The 21,112-nt window shown below is 36.2% G+C and overlaps 1 protein-coding gene across 1 annotated transcript; it reads left to right on the forward strand.

Annotated features, from left to right (window-relative positions):
* Positions 1 to 20,007: 20,007 nt before the first annotated feature.
* LOC145981471 (uncharacterized) lies at positions 20,008 to 20,667 on the forward strand. The gene has a single exon (XM_083114701.1). It carries the CDS (start codon positions 20,008 to 20,010, stop codon positions 20,665 to 20,667), a length of 660 nt encoding a protein of 219 aa, XP_082970827.1.
* Positions 20,668 to 21,112: the final 445 nt, after the last annotated feature.

Genomic DNA, 21,112 nt, shown 5'->3' on the forward strand with positions numbered 1-21,112 from the left:
TTTATTGAAACGTAAGTTAATATCAAATAATCTGGTGATTAAGAAGATAAATCTGTGTTCAAAATCTAGATAGCATGGAAGGCTCTGGGCCATCCGGATAAAGTTTCCCGTTTGTAAGAAATTTCATAGAAGTGGGGGAAATGTCTAGCGAGGAATGTAATAATAAGAACAGACAGGTCGTCCAAATGAACATGAGCGAAATAGTGGAAGGAAAAAAGGATACATCTTCAAGTAAAGACGGAGAAAATATGGATGTTGAATTGGTTACTAAGCAACCAAAAAAGTCAAAACGAAATCGAGCAAGAGTTAATGAAAAGGAAGAATCTGTATTAAATGTTAAGTATCCCCGAAACGTTTGAAATTTTTTTTATTTTCTTCTTTTTCACATTGGTACTTACGTATTCTGCATTCCTAAGGATTCTTGAAGGTGCCATTTCGTTTTTTTCACGCAAATAATCTCAATATTCGACATATCGAGTAATTCTTGTTTGTTCATTTTTGGTAGCGTTGCACGCAATATGGCGGAGAAATCTTGACGCGTTGCCGATGATCAGTGGTTATGCAGTGTTGCAACCTTCTTCATCGAAAAATACCAAGTTTTGTGTTACTGATTTCGTATTCTTTTCCAGGTTCGAAAACCCCACGAACCATGCACGGATAGCCCCACGAACTATTCATAAATCATGAACCATGCACGGCAAGGTTAGGTTAGGCAAACATAGTTAAGGAACGAGTTTACAATACCGGACCACTCTCCAATTTCTATGAAATGTCGCCTACTCACTAATTGTGAACTCCTAAACACGAATCTGCATGTAATAATTGGCGGTCAAGTATGGAAATCGAGAAAAAAAGGAAATAAACTATGTTTTCTTAACGTAACGTAACCCTACCATAAGAACAATAGCTCCACGGAAGACGCCATTTTCCCAACATGAAGAAATCAACAGGCAAGACAAAGTATAGTTCTCGTAGCTAAAATATTAATTTTTCTTTGTATTTATGCTAATGGAACCTAACCTAACAGGCCTAACCTAACCTCGTAGGCATTCCTCGTCTTACGTCAGCAAGATTGTTGTGCATAAAGGAAGACCATTAACGAATTGCGAAAAAAAGATGGTTCCGAATTGCTGTGTAGGGACAATCAGCGTGGTAAATCACAAGGTTATTTTACACTTTCTAGACGTAAATGTACAATTTTAACAAGCGACCGCCAAATTTGAACTACAGTTACGTCATCAGGACACCGAAATTAGTAAGTAGGCGAAATTTTATAGAAATTGGAGAGTGGTCCGGTATTGTAAACTCATGCCTAAAATTGTAATTTTAAAAATTGGGTAACATTATCCCATGAGGGAAACGGATTCCTTCAAATTTACAGGAGAAAGTACTTACAGAAATCATTTTCTTTAGCGTTGTGGAAGTTCCTGAATGTAGATTTGATCCATTTTAATGTGAATGCGTGTTGTTTTCGGCGAAAATCTCTGTCCGACACACTGTTTCTGCTCCCGCCATTTGCTTTCTGCACGAGAGTGCAATGTTCCGTGTGTTAAGATGATGCAACCCCGTAGCCAGTGTTTCAGCCTCGCCGTGTTTTCACTAGAATATGATGTGTCGAGTATTTTTTTTTTTAACTATGCTTGCCTAACTTAACCTAACCTTACGGAAAATGGTTTTTGGGGCTAACGTGAATGGTTTTTGGGGCTAACGTCAATGGTTTGTCAGGCTAACGTCAATGGTTTGAGACGTATTAGCATAATTTCAAATCCGGGCATGAAAATAGATATTTTCCGGTGAACGAAGTTGCAACACTGCATAAATCGACAAAAAAACACTCAGAACGCCCCCTAAACCAGTACGCTATCACGGCCATAATGTGTTACAGATTCGAAACAACAAGTAACAGTAAGTACTCGTAAATCTAAGAAATAGATATTGATATGCATTATTTCACTTTAGGAAATGTTCCACATTCAAAAATAACATGTTAGCAATGTAAAGAAGTCCGAAATATATGATTCGTAGGTGTTTCCCTCATACGATAATAGTACCAAAAATTGTTAAAAACATTCATAAATAGCCCCACGAACCGTTCACGGATAGCCCCAAAAACCATTCATAAATAGCCCCATGAACCATTCACAGATAGCCCCATGAACCATTTATAAATAGCCCCATGAACCATTCATAGAAAGCCCCACAGTCACATGCACGTTCATTTACGTTATACTACTGTTACACAGTAGGAAAACTGCGTGTTTGGAAACACTGAACACGTCATCAAGCGCATGCAAAATTTGGTTCACGTAGTAGAAGCACATCAATGGAACAGGTTTCGTGCATCAAAGAGACATTAATGTTGAAAAATAGATGGTTTTCTGCGAAAATTCATTCAGCGAGGGGAAAAAACACTTCAGAAACCTTCGTAGAGTATATAGAAACTTTTCGGTAAGTACTTTCTCCTCTCCTGTAAAATTGAAGAAATACGTTTCGGGGATACTTAAATTTTACCGAAAGTACTTACCGAAATGAGTTTCTGTAGCATTTAGAAGTTCTTGTTGGTATTTTCTTTCATCGAGAAAAACCGATGTTGTCCTATATGCTAAATTGAACGAAATGAGTGCTAATGGAACCTAACCTAACAGGCCTAACCTAACCTCATAGGCATACCTTGTCCCCGTGATGGTTCGTTCGTGGGGCTATCATGAATTTTTGGGGCTAACGACAATGTTCATACATCGGAGACAAATTTCTTCAATTTTACACAATAAACTACTTACGGAAATGAGTTTCTCCAAGGTTTACAACGTTCGTTGAGGTATTTTCTTTCATTGTGGAATATATTTGACCAGGAAATAATGTATTTTTCAAGAGAAATATCTCACTGACGCAAAATTGCCATTGCTTTCACTTGCTTGCCCTACGACAACTGGATGCTGCATACATTTGATGACGTAAGCCCCTGTCAGTGTTTCAACCCCCCCTTTTTTTTACGCTTGCGTAATGTAACCTAACCTAACCTTATTGGAACTGGTTCATGGGGCTATCTGTGAATGGTTCATGGGGCTATCCGTGAATGGTTCGTGGGGCTATCCGTGAATGGTTCGTGGGGCTATCCGTGAAAGGTTCGTGGGGCTATCCATGTATGGTTCGTAGGGTTATCCGTCATCTACCCAGGCTATACATTAGCTACCCGTGCATAATGTATAATTTCCACTGGTGACGAACACAATAGTAGGTATTTTTCGCTGAAGAAGGTTGAAACACTGCATACCCACAACATGAGTCGAGATGTGCCCGCTATATTGTGTGTTCCGGAAGCGAAGAAAGGAATAAAAAAAAAAGCACTGAGAAGTGAAAAATTGCGTTTGTTTTCGTGTAAAAAGCATAATGGCACCTTGAACTATGTTCCGCAATACACAATTGGTAAGTACGAACCATGCGAAACACAAAATACCCGATTTTAATGTGTCTCCAATCTATGAAACTGGTACCGACAATGGTTTGTGAGGCTACCCATGGATGGTTTCGGGGGCTAACGTCAGTGGTTTAATAATTACTCTTTATGTCAAAAATTGAACTTTTTTTCGTGAAAAAAGCAAAATAGCACCTTGAAGAATCTTTTGCAATGCAGAATAGGTAAGTACGAATGTTAAAAATGACGAAATAAACGAGTGAGAGGTGTTGGGACGCTATTGAAGTTTCATATAGGTGTGATACCTTTGAAACATTTATTTCCCACTCATTTTACATTGATAACATACTACTATGCATTGCGGAACATTTATTTAGGTGAAGTAATGAATTTCTGACAAAAATAATGTCTATTTCTTACATTGCCGTATTTACTGTTCATTGTTTCCACACACAATATGGCGATAGCGTACCCGTTCATCACGCATTGTGCCATTGTTTTGTCGATTTGGAGTGTGCATGCAGTGTTGCAACCTTGTTTACAAAAAAACACCTACTTTTGTGCCCAGATTTGAAATTATGCTAATACCTCGCAAACCATTGACGTTAGCCCCACAAACCATTTACCGTAAGGTTAGGTTAAAAAAAATTATATAAATAAAAACACTTCACGAAATGTTTTCATGAGAAAAAGTTCATTTTTTGACATAAAGAGTAATTATTAAACCATTGACGTTAGCCCCAAAAATTCACGATAGCCCCACGAACCATCATGGGAACGAGGTATGCCTATGAGGTTAAGTTATGCCTGTAGGTTAGGTTCCATTAGCACTAATTTCGTTCAATTTAGCATATACGGTCAACATTGGTTTTTCTCGATGAAATTAAAAACACGGAAATCTTTTGAATTTTAACTTTCCACGTCCTGCATTCCACTTCTTTCTTCACGATCCCGTGTTGAATTAAAAATTCAACTGCATCTTCCACACCTTGCAACAACTTCACAACGCATCCTCGACACGTTATCTTGTAGTGATAACACGGTGTGGTTTGAAACACTGACTACGGGTTTATATCATCTAACACACGGAACAGTGTGCTCTCGTGCAGAAAGCAAATGGTGGCAGCAACAACAGCATGTCGGACAGAGATTTTCGCAGAAAACAACATGCATTTCATTAAAATGGATCAAAACTATATTCACGAACTTCCACAACGCTACAGAAAATGATTTGCGTAAGTACTTTCTCCTGTAAAAAGTAAGAAATCCGTCTCACCTATATGAAAGTGTTACCGAGCGTACAATGCAAGCAAAGGATAATGTGAATAAAAGTGAGTTATATTATCCTGTGCACGAAGGCCCATATATTGTTCTTGTTGAAGGCATGGAACACAATGTTGGTAGCTTTAGTGCTATTATGTTAGGTAGTCGCTTAAGAGAAGCTAGAATTAAGGTGAATTATGGTCCTAATTGTGCAAAGGTTTACTTTTTAACATCCAATGATGTTACTTTTGTACATCTTTTACTTGAACAAAGAGTTTCAGAAGAAGTATAAGGTAAATGTCAAAATCCCTAAGTAAACTACCACTAACTAACTCTCTAGCCTTCTTAAACCCGAAGGTTCATGGCTGCAGCAACACAGGCCTTCCATCTTTCCCTATCTTGAGCAAGATCTATATACTCTTTTCCATCCCTACCGATTTCCCTTAGGTCCATCTCAACGTTGTCCCTCCATCTTCGTCTTGGCCTTCCTACAGGTCTCTTACCATCAGGTTTCCCAACAAGAATCCTGTAAACTCCTCTTTCCTCTCCCATTCGTGCCACATGGCCTGCCCACCTAAGTCTTCTTGATTTAATTATTCTAATAATATCTGGACATGAATACAAATTATGTAGTTCTAAATTATGTAACCTTCTCCACTCACCTGTCTCCTCATCCCTTTTAGGTCCAAAGATTTTCCTAAGGATCTTATTTTCAAATACTCTCAATTTATGTTCCTCTTTCAATGTAAGGGACCAAGTTTCACATCCATATAATACTACAGGCAAAATTACTTGTATATTTTAACTTTTAGTTTCTTAGATATTAAACGAGAAGACAAAAGTTTATGAAGAGAGAAGTAACATGCATTTCCTAAATTAATCCTACTTTTTATTTCCTCCTTAATATAATTTTCATTTGTTAATATTACTCCTATGTATTTGAATTTGGAAACTGGTTCAAACGAGTTGTTATCAATAATTAGATTTTGATTATTACCTAACACTTGGTTTCGGCCTGTAAGCATATATTTAGTTTTCTCTTTGTTAACTTCCAAACCTATCTCTTTAGCAGTTTTGAAAAATATTTTAGCATTATTCTTAATTGTATTCACATTATCCCCCAGTAAGTCTACATCATCTGCATATGCTAACAACTGAGTCACACCATTTAATTTTAGTCCTTCTTTAGTTTCTTTTACCTTCCTAACAGCATATTGTAAGGCAAAATTAAAGAGCAATGGAGATAATGCATCTCCTTGTTTTAACCCATCATGAATTGTAAATTTGTCAGACATATTAATACGCACACAAGTTTTACTTTCTGTTTCACTGGTGCATATTTTTATCATACTAACAAGCTTCTTAGGTATTCCAAACTCTACTAATATATTATATAATTTCTCTCTTTTGACCGAATCATATGCTTTTTTGAAATCAATGAATAACTGATGGACATTTTGATTATATTCCCACTTTTTTTCAAGTGTCTGTCTGATGTGAAAAATTTGATCTGTAGTTGATCTGTTATGTTTAAATCCACATTGATAATCACCTATAATTTCATTAGCATATGGGGTTAGTCTTGTTAAAAGAATGTTAGATAATATTTTATATGTTGTTGAGAGTAGAGAAATTCCATGGTAATTATTGCAGTTAATTTTATCACCTTTTTTAAACACAGGAACAATTATGGATTCTTTCCACTGTTGAGGGATTTCTTCTTTATTCCATATTAAACAAATTAATTTATGAATTTGACATATTAAGAATTTCCACCATATTTAATTAACTCAGCTGGTATTAAATCAATGCCAGGTGCTTTGTTATTCTTTAGCCTTTTAATAGCATCTTTAACTTCAGTCAAGTTAGGTTCTGGAACTAAAGGTTTCTCCTACATGGACATTTAAAAGGTCATTAAAGTCGTTCTTCCATCTATTTAGAATATCGCTTGGGTCTGCTAGAAAATCACCATCTTTATCTTTTATCAAGTTTACTTTAGGTTGCCACCCCTTTCTAAACTAATTTACACCTTTATATAAATCTCTGATATTTGTATTTTTGCTGTTTGTTTCAATTTTGTTAATTTTGCTTTTCAAGTAATCTCTTTTTTTACTTCTAAACGTGCGGTTAACTTCTCGCTTCATTCTATTATAATTGTTTAGATTTGTATCATCAGAGTTATTTAACCACCTAAGTCTAGCCTGATTTCTTATTTCTATTAGATTATGACATTCATTATCAAACCATGGCTTACTTTTTCTCGGTTTATGGTATCCTATACTTTCTTTAGCTGCTGATTCTATTGCATTACGTATGTGCTCCCAATTCTTATTTACGTCTGTTTCATTTATATTTTCATCATCATTTAAATCCTGCAAAACATGAAATCTATTTGACAGTTTAATGTGGTAATCTTTCTTAATTCTTTCATCAGTAAACTTTCCTGTATCAAATTTTATAACTTTTAGATTTTGTTGCTTATGATTTAACACTGAGAGCCTTTCTCTTAATTTAGCAATTACTAAATAATGGTCACTGGCACAGTCTGCACCTCTATGTGTACGAACGTCAATTATACTAGTATGCCTTCTCTTATCAATGAGAATATGATCTATCTGATTATGAGTTTTACCATCTGGAGAAGACCTGGTATATTCATGGATATCTTTATGTTTAAAAGTGGTACTTTTCACAATTAAATTCTTTGAGGTTGCAAAAGTAATCAATCTTATACCATTATCATTACTTAATTCATGAAGACTTTCTTTACCAATCGTGGGTTTAAATGTCTCTTCTTTGCCAATCTGTGCATTACAGTCACCTAACAGAATTTTCATATCATACTGAGAAAATATATCAAAGACCTGTTCTAACTCTGTATAAAAATCATCTTTAGTATTATCATCTTTATCTTCCGTTGGTGCATGTATGTTTATTAAAATAATTTTACACCACCTACCCTGTAAAACTGCATATGATATCCTATCATTAATAAATTCTACTGTTTTAAGAGCAGAGATAATTCTATTATTTATAAAAAAGCCTGTTCCAAAATTATGATTTTCAGTATCACCATAGAAAAAAGTATAATTTTTAGTTTTACAATTCCCTTCTCCTGGCCATCTAACTTCCTGGACAGCTACTACATCTAATTTATACTTAACTATCTCATTAACTGTACACACATCCCGAAGAGTCTTTTACACAAAATGGGACTAATATATGGGTTACCGTTACATATAAATTTAGAAGAAGTACAAGATGAAGCAGAGGCTGAGAGAAATATTCCAATAATGAAAATGGAAAGAATGAAGAAGATGATTTATCAAGAAAATGGAGAATTTGTGTTCAAACCGACCAAATTGATCAGCGTAACGTTTCAATAACAAAGGTTGCCCTCGCATGTAAAGCTACTCAGAAACATATTTCAGAGTCTTCCTTTGTAAAAGCTCCAAGTTCAGCAATTACAACAGTTAACAGATATGAGGTGCTGGCCACTCTAAGAGAGGTACATCAAGAAACTTATATTCTTGGAAATCTTCTCAACCTCAACTTTACAACATGAACAATAATTATGCTGATCGAAGACTTGGGACAATATTTAAAACTAAAGAAGTTATGATAAATAAAGGTATGCAAAATCTAAAGCCGTGTGACAAACCTAAAATCCAAAACGAACAAGAAAGACCAGATTATATTTTACTAAATTCCCAAAGCAGTCCAACGTCAGTGCCAACAACGGAAAAACGAAAATTACGGACTAGCATCCCACAATGTGACTCTCAAAAGCAAATATTGATTAGTTTATTACAAGATATGGCGAAACTAACGTTGAACATAACTGTGGATGATAATCTTCAGAGAATTAAAAATATTCTAGTCGATTGTGAAAATATTACTTCACAGTTATTGAAACTAATTGAAGAGCTTGAATCAAATGAAATTGCTCAACATTAAATATAATAATCAGTAAGTTATCACATGCAAAATATGTTTTTGTTTGTGCAATGGATTTATGCTTGTTTCCTTGAAGAAAACTTGAACTCGTGAAACTGATAGAAGAGCATCATCCTCTCATTATATGTGTGTGTGAAATATGGGGGGGAGGGGGGATGGAAGAGTTTCTATTGAAATAAAAATTATCACGCAGTACTTAATCAAAAAGGCAGAAAAAGAGTGGGTATATTTGTACATGAAAGTCTGGCATTCCAACCCATATCATTTAATCCCAATTTAGTGATTCTTCGAGAATATCGGTTGGAAGTAGTGAGAATACAAGTGCAAATTTTGAATGAAGTATTTACCGTTATCTCGATCTATATACCATCTTCTTATACGTCGCAAAAAAATTGCAGTGAAGCATTTAAGGTCTATGATTAGTTCATTCAAGACTCCATTAACCCATATATTCCCATTGGGTTGTTTTCGACCCATTGCGCACTTCAATATTATTTTGTTACTACTTTATCTTTCTTATTTATGAGTTGGAATTAATGGGCATACTATAATTTTCATAATTGTTAAAGTTGATGCTGATTTTTCCAAATTATGACGTCTGCAGTTGGCTTTGAATTTGTGAGCACACTGATCATGGGGAAAGCTAAAATACCGTTGCCAAAAGAAAATTATGTGCAATTTTATTTTTTCATACTTTACCAAATTTCTTTTACAATATGATTCCTAAAGAATGCTAGTTGTTGTTTTAAATTGCAGTTTTGTGACATGTGTTCATTATCTCAAACAATTATGTGTTTTCATCAGGTTTCACATTTTATGTATTGTCCTCTGGAATTCTTCACTGTATTCAATTATGTTTTTATGTTTGTAAGGTTTGCATGCATACTTCATATATTATACCAATTTATGCATTGTACTATTTCCGTAGAGCTCTATAAATCTAAATTTAATATAACAGATAATGCAGATGAGGACCAAACCCAAGTTACAGAATGTGAGGTACAAAGACCATCGTTTGAAGAAGTAAAGTGTGCAATATCAAAATTAAATAATAATAATAAAGCACCTGGAGAAGATTTGCTCCCTGCGGAGATATTTAAAAAGGGTGGAGAAACACTTTGGAAGAAAGTTCATGAGCTAGTTTGCATGATATGGGATTAAGAGAAAATGCCATGTAGTTGGAAATATGGAGTTATCTTCCCCATCCATAAAAAGGGTGATAAAAGGAATTGTGGCAACTACAGGGGAATAACACTATTAAATATTGGATACAAAATATTTTCCAATATTCTATATATGAGAGCATCTAAACAGGCAGAAGAAATCCTAGGGGAATATCAATGTGGATTCCGTCCAAATAGATCTACCATAGATCACATCTTCACCATATCTCAAATTATGGAAAAATTCTATGAGCAAAATATAGATCTACACTTTTTATTTATAGACTATCAACGAGCATTTGATAGCTTACACAGAGCTGGGATTATAAAAGTATTCAAGAAAGTAGGATTTCCAGATAAATTAATAAGATTGATAAAGGTAACCTTGGAAAATACAACAGCGGGAGTCATGGTGCAGGGAGAAGTCTCACCAACCATTAACATAGAAACAGGAGTGAGACAAGGGGATGCTCTGTCCACCCTAATTTTCATTATTGTACTACATGATATTATCAGTCCACTGCAAAAAAGGGGAGTATATTCTACAAAACAACACAGATACTTGCTTATGCTGATGATATTGTGATAATATGACACTTGCAGATCTTAAAAGCACTTTTTTAAAGATAGATAGTAAATCCAGAGAAATAGGACTATTAATTAATGAAACTAAAACAAGATATATATATATATATATATATGAGAATGTCCAGATCGCCAGCCAGACAAAACTCTCTGGCTTTGAATGTAGGTACATATCACTTTGAAGGAGTACCCACTTTTACTTACCTTGAAGCTCTTCTACATAACAACATAGAAGAAGAAGAGATTGTTAACCAAAGGATACAGGCTGGAAATAGACAGTATTATGCACATATAGAATTATTTAAGTCAAAAAACCTCTCTAGGAACACAAAATTAAGACTGTATAGGACACTTATTAGACCAGTTATAGCATATGGTGGAGAATCTTGGAAACTTACATCTAAAGCAGAAAGCAAGGTAATGTGTTTTGAAAGGAAGATATTACGTAAGATCTTTGGCCCCGTTAGGAATGAAGATGGATCCTATAGAATTAGGAATAATATGGAGTTAGAAGGATTGATTCAATATGAACATGTGAGATATATAAAATCTCAACGCTTAAGATGGGCAGGACATCTGATGAGAATGGAAGAGGATAGGCTACCACGCCTGGTATTCAATCAGAAATTGTGGGGAACAAGGCCAAAAGGAAGACCGAGGGGAAGATGGATCGATGCGGTTGAGGAAGATTTGAGAAGGATGAATATATGCAATTGAAAAAATGTAGCTCAAGATAGAACGAGGTGGAAAAAGATTGTTTGGGATGCCAGAGGCCACCAAGGGCTGTAGAGCAAAAGAAGAAGAACTATTTCCGTCTAAGGCGTAATGCTTTGGGCTCTGACTACGGGGTGCATGCAGGTTCGAGTTTCCTGGCGGAAGCGTAACATCTTTTCTCCTGAGATTTTGGCCTGTGTATGGGACCGGTGGCTACCCACCATCGTGAGGAAATTGGAAAGCTATGAATGACAAGCGTAACCTGATCATGGAAACCTAAAACAACGACTGGGGGTTCGTCGTGCTGACCGCACGTCACCCCATAACTGGTTGGATTATCCCCACATTGGGTGAATGAATGAGTAGGATCAGGGAGGAGTGAAGTTGTCTTTACTGACAGACCTCTGCCGCTAGCTGAGATACTTGATCACTTTGAAGAGGAACCACAACATAGAGGAAATACTATTTTTTCTTTGTCCTCTTGATGCAAGAGTGGAAACGAATAAAGATATGAGTAGAAGACAACTTGTACTTTGTCTCGCCTTCCAAACTGACAAGTAGACGTTCATCTGCTGCTGGAGGGAGAGAACAAATCAAAATGCATGATGTTATTGGATTGAATAATACAAACATAGGTGGCATTGATCCATTAGACCTCAACTTGGAGTACTCTATATAATACATGTACTATATATGAACTATATGTAACTCAATAAGTGGTAAAATGTTGTATTCCATTGATTTCTTGGGTGGTAAATGTGGCTGTTGTTAATTCTTAGTTGCTAGCTAAACATGCAGGCTACAATGGAGATCTGTTACAGTTTAAAGTAAGAATCACGAACCTTCCGATCCTCTGTAATCAACAGTCTCACTTCGAGTAACGTATCACTCCATGCCAGCTGTTCGCGAATGGTGCGGCCATCATATGCTGCTCACTCGCAACCTTTAATTTTACGTAACATTGAAAAACGTATTCTTATTTTAATTGATAATAATCTACACAGTGAAGTATAATAAATTTTCTACAAATGATTAAATACGTGTTCTTGTTCAAGAATGAACATATTTTTCTACGCCAAAAGTTCAATTTATCTGACACTGGGTTAACTCCTCTCTCAGTATGACAGCGCCAAAGTTATACAAGAGAGAGAGAGAGAGATTCGTTTCAGTAAATCAAGCCTTTTGGTTTTATTGCTTCCTCTTCCACAAAATTATTGCCCAACATTGTTTGACATGTAGAGTATTGTTTTCTCCTTTGTGCAACAAATATACCGCCAGTTTTAGCAGAAGCTAAACAAAGATAAGCCGGGAAATAAAAATACATTGTTTATCTTTCTCTCAGTTTCTCGTGCACTAAAAAACAAGAAGACGATAATAAGCACATTATTTACGCACGTCTCATGCAAGTAATGTATTTTCTTACCTTGATTCAGCAGAAACTTTTTGAACTTGAGGCATTTTCGGCGCTAGACATCATCCTGTCAGAGTACGGTCTGTCAAATTTACTTCCCAAAAAGGAACTCAACGTGGCACAAAAGGCTATTTAACGTCGACTGCTAAAATTGGGGAGATCGTCATCAATCATCACTATCAACATCTTCCCCACAGTGGACAGGACGGCTCTTTGATTGAAAGAATACAAGAGCACCTCGCGTTGTATTGCGCTTATCTCAAAATCGGTGTACTTGTTTATACGAGCAACAACATGTTTTTTTTCGTGGGACTCTCAACTTGACCGGTCGTTTTCCTTTCTTTCACCACACCGAAAACACAAAGACGAAGACACACAATTACACTTGGACACCAACTTCACTGCTTGCTCAGGATAGCACCGACACAACGTCACATAAATGTTAAGAACAACCTGCTTCTTGCCACTTTTCAAACGGCTGTATTTCCGAAAGACACTGAAAACACGGGATACCTTCCTGCTCGCATGGAAGTCGCCATGTTCGAAACTGGTGCTATTTTCTTGCTGTTCACGTGATCGATTGTAATTTATACAATTACCACGTATTATTATTTTAAACAGAAACCTTTAATGATAATCCAATGTAATTTACACGTTTTTCTTCCATTAGCGTACTTTCATAGAACGGACTATATGATGTGGAAGAAATCCGTTATTAGGCTGTTGCCAACCTCAATACTTCTCACTAAGTCAAGTACAGAAACAGAAGTGGTATGTCGGCATATGACAGAGTGATTTCACGTTGTCAGTGATGATCCTCCGGGGATGGGGGAGGAGGTGGGACACAGGAGTCGATCTATAATCCAGAGGTGTTCATTATCCGGATGGTGACATTCTCACACTCCGGAATACTTTTGCAGGTAAAGGAGGGCAGGCCGTAGGGTGAGGGAAGTTGATTTAAAATGAACACCTCTCAACAAGAGAGAAAATAAATGTGACAATATTTAAAAATTCACTCTCAAATATGCATTTTATTTTATATGTAGCGTACAATAAAATGTGACTGCCTCAAAATATTTCTGTATTCTACAGTCTTCTTTCCCCTCTTTTATGCTTCTCTAAGTTGCCGTTTTAGTTTCCCTTGGTGTCTTTGCTGCATAATCCAGCATATTTGAACGGGATGAAAAGGACATACGAGTGTGTTTTTGGATGAATTAACTTTAGAGATGATGAAGTACACTCTGGAGGATACTGGAATGTGTGACATTGAGGTGTAGATCGACCACGGTGTCACACACACATTTGTCATTAGTTACGAGACGATGAGGGATAGGTAATATTTGAATTCCAAATTAGTTAGCCGCCCCCGTGACGGAGTGGTTAGCACATCGCGCAACGACGCCAGGGGTCCGGGGTTCGAATCGTGGCCTAGGCATGGATGTTTGTGAATGTCCATTCATTGATTTCATCATATCATCATCATTCATCCCCATCTTCGCATTAGCCATAAGTTTCACAAGAGGGGAAGTAAAATAAAGCAAATCAATCAAACCAAATGAGTTATTTCCATTATTTTTATCTAATTAATAATTATTAATTTAGTCAATCAAATCATATGTAGCCTATTAGCTTACTTTCATTATCTATAATAATAAATCATAACACTTTCAAACATCAAATAAATTTAATGAAGAAACCCCGGTTTCAAAACGTAATTTATCTCAATGTGTCACATTCTTCTAGCAAGGTTTGTTTTTAATAAAATATGAGAGAAAATTAATAGTTTGGTACGGAACCATCTTACTCCTGGGGGATAAGATGTAAATTTTGTATTTTTTAAAATTGAGCATTGCTTTTCTTCCACTTTTGGCTAATCCCGACGATGAGAATGAGTGATCGTCAGATAAAATTGATGAAGGGACACTCACAAATAACACCCATGCCTGGATTTGAGCCAGGGAACTTCGGTGATGAGTCTGAAAGTCGGCCACCAAGCAAGATGTACATTTTTTTTTCTCCATACATTCAATAACTTTCAACAGGTCATCAGTGATACACTGCTTATTCTGCATCTGTTGACAAATGGAATGTTTTTACACCTTGCAGGCTATGTGGATTATTTTTTCATAAGTTTGCAACACTCTTAGGGTACACGTGCTTTTGTTTACAGAAGGTCTTAAGTTCTATGATTCTCACTTTAGAAGAAGGGTTGGTACAGTGACTTTGGCAGGATATGGAATAACAAGAGATTCTTCGGGTAGGTCTTCCTCTGTAAGCACATCTTGAGAGCCACCATCAAGCAAAAAGTACTTCAGACTAAATCACATGATCAAAGAGAAGAAATATAGGTAAAGATGTGCCAGCTGTAAAAACATATCCAATAGGTATTGCGGCCAGTGCAATGTATTTCTCTATGATAAATGTTCTGAAAGTTTCACAAGAAGTAATGTACTCATGAAGTGAAAAAATGTGTGTGATATTACAATATATTTCGTGCATAATCATGTAACTATTGTTAGTATGTTTTATTTTCTTGTGATATCCTGCCAACAGAACATAAACCTGTATAACAAAGTGATAAACTGCGGACATCAAATATATGCGTTTTCTTTATTTATTGGTATCAATGTTAGAGAGAGAGAGAGAGAGAGAGAGAGAGAGAGAGAGAGAGAGAGAGTGAGTCAGTGATTGCATGAATCGCCAGTGCCTATATTGTTACGAATTATATCCCTATTTTCCCATTGGGTCGATTTTGACCCACCCTCCTCTAGCCTGAACACAAAATGATTTTCAATTAGTTTTGATTTCCTGATAGTTTGTAGTCATAATAGAGTAAAATACATAAATTTGACAAAAATTGTCAACAAAAAAAAATTCTGGAATATATGGGTTAATCATAACTGGAGATTTCAATTGCCACCACCCATTGTGGGGTTGACAGGCAGCAGATAAGTTGGGTCGAACTGTTGTTGAATTGATGGAGGTGGAGCAGTTAACTATAATAAATGATGGTTCACCTACTCATATGCCTAGAAATGGAAGTAATCCGTCATCTATAGACTTAACATTAATTTCAGAAAAGTATTGTGCAGACTTTACATGGGAGGCCGATATGGACTTGAGAACAAGCTATCATTATCCATGTTATTTTTATCTGGCTTATTGCCATGCAACAAATGAAAGAATATTAACTATTCGTAAATGGAAAGTATTCAAAGCTAATTGGTCTAATTATACTAAACTTTTAAATATTTATTTCTCAGAGGATGATGGATTAAAACATGATAATATTACATATGAGGAGTTTGTAAAAATAATTTCGGCTGCGATGGACTTGAGTTGTCCCAGGGTGATAAAAAGTAGTCACCAACACTTCCCAAAGATATATTGGTGGACAGAAGAGTGTGCTGAAGCAAAACTACATAGAGTCGAATTAGCAAGAATATACTCACGTCAACCAAATCCGGAGAACTGGATAGCATTCAGACGTTCTATGGCCAAATCAAAGAGATTATGCATAAAAGCAAAAAGAAAATCATGGAAATTATTTTGTGAAAATTTACACCCAAGCATGAAATTAGGATATGTGTGGAAAAAGTTTAGGTCGCTGAAAAATCCTCGTACAGCAAATGTAGTCCCTTTGAAATCACATTGGAAGACTGAATTTATTCAGAAACTCATACCTACAGTGCCAGACGGAGTAATTGAAACACCAATTGAATTATGTAGTCATCAAAACTACGTTCGGCAAAAGGTTTTGCAACTCCAATTTCAAAAGAGGAAATCTATGAAATCATCGGCAACAGCAAAGAATCTGCTCCAGGGAAGGGTGGAATTACTTATTCAATGATTAATCACCTTTCAGATGTAGCGTTAATGGTGATGTGCACAATTTTTAATAAATTCTTAAATAATGGAAAAGTGCCAGAAGATTGGTCCAAACAGTTGATTGTATTGAATTGTATTAGCTGCATTCTTAGATGTAAGCGCAACTTATGATAATGTACATATTAATATCCTAATCCAAACAATACAACAGCTAAAAATACCTCACAACTATGTTTTGATGTTATGGGAGTTACTGAATAAAAGATCTGTATATTTCCACTTTTTCAGTGAAAGTAGAGGACCATATTCAGCCTGCAAAGGGTTAGCTCAGGGAAGTCCTTTGTTATTCAACATATATATGATCGGGATGAAAAGGAAATTAATTCCAACAGTCAATTATCTTCAATATGCAGATGATATCTGTATCTATATGTCCACGACACAAATTCATACTGACTTTCCTGTTTTAGAGGAACAAATATTGGAAGTGCAAAGTGGCTTGAAAGTAAGAAACTCTCCATTTCAATGGAAAAATCTAATATTACAATTTTAAGTAAAAAGGGAACACCTGCAATAGTTCACTCAATGTCTCGAAAAACACGAATTCCCATTACATCCAGAGTAAAATATTTAGGTGTCATCTTGGATGAAAAACTAACTTGGAAGGACCAAATTAAAGCAATACAAGTCAAATCAGAAAAAGTGTTTAATTTGTTCAAAGCAATATCAAATACTCAGTGGGGATGTCATCCTCGAGTTTTATTTTACAAGAATTATTTTCGGCCTTTGGTAGATTATTCTCTATTGGCAATGTGTAACTTGACAGAAGAAAAATTGAATTCCATTGATGTCATACAAAGGAAATTCTTGAGAAGATGTTTAGGCATTATGAACAGCACTCCAAACGTAGTAGTATACATGGAAGTGGGTGAATGTTCCATTTCATGTAGACAGAAGATGTTAGCAGCAAATATGCTCTTCAAAGTGAAATCATATTGTGAGCATCCTTTCAGCAATGTACTAACAAATATGATACACTTACATGAAACAGGAAAATAACAAACAGAAAAGCTGCTATGTGGATAGAATTATATAATTCATTTTGTCAAGAGTACCAAGATGTTCTACAGATGCGTTCACGGCCTGTTTTTACATTAGATTATCCTCAACAGTCTCTGGATAATATTCATTTCCCTCGTTATTCGCACATATTGGAATATTTTACCCAATGGCCAAGTTTTTATTTCATATACACAGATGGATCTGAAAGTGAGTCAGGAGTTGGATGTGCAGTGTACAATCCACAACATAAAAACAGACCTATTATTTCAGCTTCCACAAGACTTCAATATAAGCAGCAGAATCTTATGCAATTTACCAAGCATTAATATATGTCCAAAAATTAAATTTATGAAAGTTCTTAATACTTACTGACTCGCAAAGTGTATTACAGGTGCTTAAATCTTCTTACAAGAGTCTTTACAAATTATCCCCTTATATTATAAATTTATACAATTAGTTGAAACAATACAAAAATCTGGAAAAAACATTGAGTTTTCTTGGGTTAAAGCTCATAGTAATATTACAGGCAATTCTCATGTAGATGAATGTGCAAAGAAAGCAGTGTGTCTTTCAAATATTACGAACTTGTCTCTAGAGTAAAGAAGAAAATTCTGAATGAATAGTTTGATTGGTGTCGATTGGTGTCTCCCACAACAGTGGGAGAATCATACAGACCATTTGCTGAATTCAAAACACACAAACCATGGTTTCATCATGTAAGTGCTACAAGAAATGTAATTGTATTAATTAATAGACTGAGAATGGGCCATTTGTGTACTAGGCAACATTTATCCAAAATTGGAATAACGAACAATAAGAAATTTGAATGTGGCTGGGAAAGTGCAGATGCACAACATATAATACTGGAATGCTCGAAATATAATAGAGAGAGAAATATCTTTGTATACTGCTTTAAATAATCTAAAGGTTCCATTTCCAACAAATTTGTTCAAGTTTAGTTGTTAATCCAGATGTGCGGATTGGTTATAGTTTCTTATAATTTTTAAGAAAGTGTAACATACAATTGTAAAAGGCAAAGTGTCCTTTGTTTAAAATAAAAATCTAATATCTGTAAAATAGGGGGGGGGGAGACTGATAATTTTAATGTAAAACAATTGTGTACATTTTATATGTGGCATAAAAGCTGTTAGGTTCCAAATAAAGGAATGAATGAATAGAAAAAGTCCTTGGTTACTTGGTGCTATCATAGAGTAAGGTAATAATATTAGAGGAAAGGAGAGATATATATATGGCATAGGGGTACTAATTTGGCATGGTGCATTATCTCTGCTGGTAACTACTACCCTCTGTTGGTGTTTCCTGGAACGAACCCTTGGAAGGTCTTTCCATTGTGAGTGTTATCGCGTTGAGCACCGCACGTGTATTGTGAGACAGGAGAACCTTGTTTGTTTTTCGAAGATTTCAGAAGTTTTAAGGTAAGTTGTATTTCCATCGGCAGTTTATTTGATTGCAACAAAGTGACAATAACCGTGTGTGCACTTAAAAGGCTATTCTTTGAAGCACAAATGAGCATAGTTGTTTTTTATGTGTGCTGCCAGGGTTCAGTAAAATTTTGATCAGGAAATCAAAGATGGCGAGGCTACAAATATGGCATAGTAGTATGCCATATTTGTACCCACACCATGCCATATTTGTATTCTACTATTCAATGTTCATTTGTAGGAGTACATTAATTATTTTCATGACAAACACTAAGAAAAGTGACAATAAGTATAAAATAATAAATAAATGTATCCATTAGTCTAGGTAATAAATATCAACTACTTGTTTTGTTTTAAAATTAAATAAATAAATAATTTCCTGTAACAGACCATACCAGATACATAGCAAGTTGTACTCTTTCCACTGTAAAGGTTAACATTGGCATATGAAAGAACTGTTTTTGCCCGTTGTTCAATCGCAAGAAAAGTAGAGAGTATTGCGCAGTCTTAGGTAGAAAAATGCTACAGTGAAACTAGAGGATGACCCATGGGCCTAATTGATGCAGGCAGCCACATTAATAGGGAACCGCCACACACTGCCTAAGAAGGAATATGAAAGAAAACCGAACGTTAACCTCTATAATGGAACGATAACAGCTACCTAAACATGCTAGTGGAGGTTCTATAGGGTCTGTATTATTATTTCAGACATGCCACCCAAAAGGAAGCAGTGGGACCATGACAACATGAGTCGAGCAATAGCATATTGCAGGAATGAAGTAATGGGCTTCCTGAAAGCATTCCTGTACCCCACACAACATTACACAGGTTAGTTCACCCTGATTTGCCGATTACAGATGCTGTTACGCAGAAGCTTGGTAGGAAAGTAGTGCTAGGTGCAAGACTTGAAGAAGAGTTAGTTAGCTACCTGTTGAACATGAGAAACAATTTTTCGGTCTCACGAGAAGAAATGTGCGGCAGATGGCATACCAGCTGACTGTACAAAATGGACTGAAACACCCATTTTTGAAGTACTGTGCAGGGAAAGGTTGGTTGAAACTATTTCTAAAGAGGCACAAAGGAATATTGTCTTTCTGAAAACCTACAGCAACATCATATCACCGAATCCTGGGATTCAATAGAGAAAATGTGAACAAATTTTTCAACATGTTAGGAGAAGAGATGGAAAAGAAAAACTATGGACCAGACAGAATATTTAACGTTGATGAAACTGGGTTAAGCATAGGGCAGTCGAGAGTTCCCCAGGTGTTGGCCCGTAAAGGTAAACGGCAAGTGGCATCGCTAAGTTCAGATGAAAGGGGAGCACTTGTGACGGTAGTCACATGTATCAGTGCCAGTGGCATTTATGTACCACCCATGATGATCTTCCCTAGGAAAAACATGAATTCTCAACTATTGAGAGGTGCACCCTCAGGAACCATTGCTGCATGTCATCCATCTGGGTGGATTCAGGCACATATTTTCACGGATTGGTTCAGGCATTTCCTCCAATACACGAAGCCCTCTGCGCAATCTCCTGTACTGTTAATATTAGATGGCCGTTACAGCCATTCTAGAAATCTTGAGGTGTTGCTATTGGCGAAAGAGAATCATGTTTCCATTGTATGCCTTCCTCCACATGCGTCGCATAAACTTCAACCTTTAGATAGGAGTTTTATGAGTCCACTGAAAGCAAGATACAGTGAAGAAATCCGCCTCTGGATGAGAATCAATTCACGCCCCCTAAACAACTTTGATATTGCAGAACTATTTGGGAATGCGTACTTAAAAGTTCAAACAGGGGGCAATTGCTGTGAATGGATTTAAGGTAACGGGGATTTATCCTCTCAACCCCAACATTTTTGCCAATGAAGAATTCATAAATGCCGAGATGGAAGCTTCTACTGAAGATTTGACTACAGACATCAACGCTTCATCCCAGAAAGCAACGGCTGAGGCAGGACCTTCAACTTCGAGGGTAACACCATGGAACATCTCTCCCATTCCCAAAATTGTGAAAAGTGCTGGAAGTCGTGGAAGGAAGGCTGGTTCATCAGCTGTTGTTATATCTTCCCGATACAAAAACACATTGGAAATTTCACTAAATAAGGAACCTGCTAAGTCAACAAAGAAGAAACTTCAATTGGCGCAAATTATTAGTCCTACGGAAGTAGAGAAATCTGTGCAGACTCCTCTTGCGGCAGCAAATAAAAAGAAAAAGAAAATGAAGTACGTCGATCAGCAATCAACAGATTCCGAGGAGGAAGATGAC

Source organism: Lepisma saccharinum, chromosome 29 (assembly GCF_977018435.1).
Source record: "Lepisma saccharinum chromosome 29, izLepSacc3.1, whole genome shotgun sequence".
Lineage (NCBI taxonomy): Eukaryota > Metazoa > Arthropoda > Insecta > Zygentoma > Lepismatidae > Lepisma > Lepisma saccharinum.

Bases quoted from the DNA above. Each gene is read 5' to 3' on its own strand.
- LOC145981471 (XM_083114701.1), top strand. From the start codon at position 20,008: ATGTTAGGAGAAGAGATGGAAAAGAAAAACTATGGACCAGACAGAATA.